This window comes from Aegilops tauschii, chromosome 5 (genome assembly GCF_002575655.3).
Source record: "Aegilops tauschii subsp. strangulata cultivar AL8/78 chromosome 5, Aet v6.0, whole genome shotgun sequence".
Classification (NCBI taxonomy): domain Eukaryota; kingdom Viridiplantae; phylum Streptophyta; class Magnoliopsida; order Poales; family Poaceae; genus Aegilops; species Aegilops tauschii.
This window is the reverse complement of record NC_053039.3, coordinates 569,371,335-569,374,706: the sequence shown is the minus strand read 5'-3', so window position 1 is coordinate 569,374,706 and position 3,372 is coordinate 569,371,335. Positions and strand designations below refer to the sequence as shown.

Below are 3,372 nucleotides of genomic sequence, written 5' to 3'. Positions count from 1 at the left end.
AGAAATGCCTAGATATGTGTGATGGCCTTCCATGAAAGAGGTCGCCAATGAGCTCAATAGATTGAGGAAGCTTTCAATACATCCTTGGGCTCAGTTGGATGTGGAGACCCGATGCAGAGAGCCAGTGGTCATGAAATAGAGTCCAGTGGGTATGCTATTGGTGAAAGTGACAACCAACATATAAGCCCAAGAAGTAACATATACAGAGAGGTTATTTCATCAGCACATGCATGTTGGCAAGATGAAAACAGTGTGCGCCGTCAGCTGTAGTGACTAGGTTTGTAGGTGTAGTGATTGCTCAAACAGATCCTGAAGCTCAGTGTTAACAGTTGTGACTGAAGTACAATCGATCTGAGGGATGAGTTCCTAAGTTGTACAATCCCCAGGGCAGGGCGTACGGTAGACATTACAATATACATTACCAGAATGAGCAACGACCTAGATTTTCAGAGTTCGTCAAGAATTCAAGATCATGCTCGCTCGCTTGGTTACTAAGGGATTGAGGGGCCAGGAAGAAATATATAGGGACGGTGGCCAAGAGAGCACAAGATAGAATGATCAGTCAAAATCTGACTCTCCCCTATTCGAGGCAAACTTCTATGTGCAACAAGCAACCAGAATGCGCCTACATTGATCAGATCAGAATGTAGGTTTCAGTAGAACAAATACAGACATGGTAATGCAACTTTTAATCAATAATAATAAAAGACTTCGAAATGCTGCTACATGCATCCGAATTTCAGGCTTTGCTGAGCTAGGCCAAGTTTCAGTATTGTAGACTAGATTGCGAGTGAACCAACCAGCGGGGTGTCATCATCAAAAGCAGATAAGAGGAATCCATTGGCATCATGACAATCAGATCTTATACAGTAGGAACATCTTTGATATCAAGCTAAGGAGAATCTGAAAGCAATCTGAGCACGCCTAATGTCAAGGAGACCACACACTTGAGCAAAACTCACCAAAGGCTGGAGCTCAGGTATATTGTGAACCAATCAACCAAAAAGCGGTATGCAATCATCATCAAAAAGCAGCTAAAAAGGAATCCACTGGCAACTCAGCATTCATAACTCGGATAAAAACTCGGTAGGAGAAACTAAAAGTTTCCAACTGCAGCAAATACAGAAGGCCTAGGAGAGGGAGCAAAACAGAGCCGTCATAGAAAACCATGACCACGTAGCAGTTCGGGTCAAGTAATGCTTCGCTATTGGCGGGGCCGAGTCTACAAGATCAGGCTTTTGTCTCCTGGGCTACCTCCTCAAAGGTCTCTCCGGGAACGAGCTCCGGAACATCGTCGTCGTTCTCCTCCTTGGGCTGGATGGCGCCCGCAGCAGCCACCTGCTTCTGCATCTCCTCAGCAATCCTCTTCAGGTGCTCCATGTTGTCAGGGCCTGGAACAAAGAGGCAGAATTTAGAACCATGCTGGTGCTTTCATAAACTAGTGTATAGTCTTATGCTACCTAGTATATAGTCTTATGAAACGTAACAGGAACTGAACAAGCATCCATGTGTCAAAGCTAGAGAAAGAACAGCAGCAGAGAGGCAATTAACAGAATGACTATTAATCGCCCAATGACGAGCATAAAAACACTAGCAGCCGACTTGTGTTAAGTGACACGAGTACAGGAAGGAAAAGTATGGTGTAAGAATGCAGCTAGATATATGAGGTTGCCAGGTCGGCAACATAATTTTAATAACAGAAAGTCAGACAGGTAATGTGAGTCGCTCAACAATTAATAAAACGGATGTCATAAATTTTAACCCAATTGCCTGTACAGAATTATAAATCAAGTTTCAGATTATTAAGCTAAGCTATTTATTGGATGGTCTCACTATGTCACACAGAGTAGCATACCCACTCTGAAATATAATAAAATGGAAGTCAAATGCGTGAAGCCAAAGCGCCAGCACAGACTTTCTATAAATCAACTTAAAAGATTATTAAACCAAACTAGTAATTGGATAGTGTAACTAAGTCAGAAGGAGTAGCATACCCAATTGGTTGATGATCGAAGGAAGAACATCTTGTAGCTCTGTCAAGTCAAACCATGAATATAATAAGTAAACACAATAGAATGAATACAAAAAGAAAGTGCCAGAGAAACAGTAATTCAAAGGCAACAGCATATTAGGGCGAAGACATGTCTTAACAGCAGGCATGTCATGACTGGGAGAACTAAAGTGCATGGCTTCACCGGTTACAAGACTAGTCAGGTGCACAGAGAGATGGTATAAACTTGTTCAGATTGACTAGGACAATTAAGGAATAACAATCAGTGGATCTCGCTTGAATGGATGCAAATGAGGGTTAGCTGTTGCATTAAAGCGATGCATCCATAAATCCAATCTAAGAATGTTACAACTTGCACCGTCATCATCATGGCCAAATGATAGGGAGGTGAGAGGGATCCATACTCTTGGTCTGGGGAGTCCCGCTGACCACCCATGTGTTTGCGGCGATGGACGCTTGCACTGCATCGACAGAAACACAAACAAGGTCAGTAATCCCCATCTCCACCTCCACATGATAAGCAGAAGCAAGCAGCGAGCATACAGCTAGAAGAGCAGCGCCGTGAACGGAGGAAAGAGCGCACCTTTGGGGTTGAGGAACTGGATGACGAGGTCGTCCTTGAAGATGTTGACCTCCTCGATGGCGGGGATGGTGTTGACGCCCACCCTCTTGAGCGTGCTCTGCAGCCGCTTGTCGTCCGTGGTCGCCGTCTTGTGCACCGCCTTCTTCTTCCTGCACCAGACCCCAGCCCAACGGAGGCAGATTAGCGCTTGAAATCCCAACCTTTTCCACAGATCGAGGCGGAGGACCTACCGGCGCACGGTGCCCTTGCCGCCGGTGCGGACGGCGCCGGCCATCTTCATGAGCCTCTCCTTGTTCATCTGCGGAACCAGCCACCAAAGAAACAACCCGTGAGATCTCCGTCCCTGCGGCGGGGCGCCTGATCTGAGCGCGCGATTCGCGGGGAGGGGCGTGGGGGAGGAGGACTGACCTTGCCGGAGCGGGTGGGTCGCGGCGTCGGCGCCGGCGGGCGGTGGGGCTTGAGCGGGCAGCGGGGAGGGATGGGGGGAGGAGCGGCTGGGGCGGCGGCGGAGGGGAGTCCCGTAGGTTTTGTGGGTGGATTATAGGGTTTTCCCTTTTGCGCACGGGCCCCTGGTTGTTTCGTGTTTTGCGCGTTGGGCCCTGGCGGTGTTGGGCTGGACCTTGCTGTACAGGCTCCGGCCCGTGTTCAGCGTCGACGGACCCAATCCGCAGGAGGGTGATGGGCCCAATCCGCCACAGGCTCCTTTTATAAAGGCCTAAATGTGCCTGCCCTCCACTTCTGGCCATTCCGGTTTATTCTATCCACTAAAAAAAGACCG

General features: G+C 48.0%; 1 protein-coding gene across 1 annotated transcript; it reads right to left on the bottom strand.

The window, feature by feature from the left end:
- Positions 1-1,012: 1,012 nt before the first annotated feature.
- Positions 1,013-3,132, bottom strand: LOC109739738 (nascent polypeptide-associated complex subunit beta). The gene is made up of 6 exons (XM_020298791.3): positions 3,003-3,132; positions 2,825-2,892; positions 2,595-2,743; positions 2,416-2,472; positions 1,995-2,033; positions 1,013-1,391 (listed from the first exon to the last, which is right to left on the bottom strand). Exons 2-6 carry the CDS (start codon positions 2,890-2,892, stop codon positions 1,231-1,233), a joined length of 474 nt encoding a protein of 157 aa, XP_020154380.1. The 5' UTR covers positions 3,003-3,132; the 3' UTR covers positions 1,013-1,230.
- Positions 3,133-3,372: the final 240 nt, after the last annotated feature.

What these genes read in the sequence shown, in the direction of transcription:
- LOC109739738 (XM_020298791.3), bottom strand. Translation starts at nt 2,892, where the DNA reads ATGAACAAGGAGAGGCTCATGAAGATGGCCGGCGCCGTCCGCACCGGC. An exon ending in CCAGTTCCTCAACCCCAAAG is followed by an intron (nt 2,473 to 2,594) that starts GTGCGCTCTTTC and finishes CTGTCGATGCAG; the next exon opens with TGCAAGCGTCCATCGCCGCA. An exon ending in CGGGACTCCCCAGACCAAGA is followed by an intron (nt 2,034 to 2,415) that starts GTATGGATCCCT and finishes TTGACTTGACAG; the next exon opens with AGCTACAAGATGTTCTTCCT.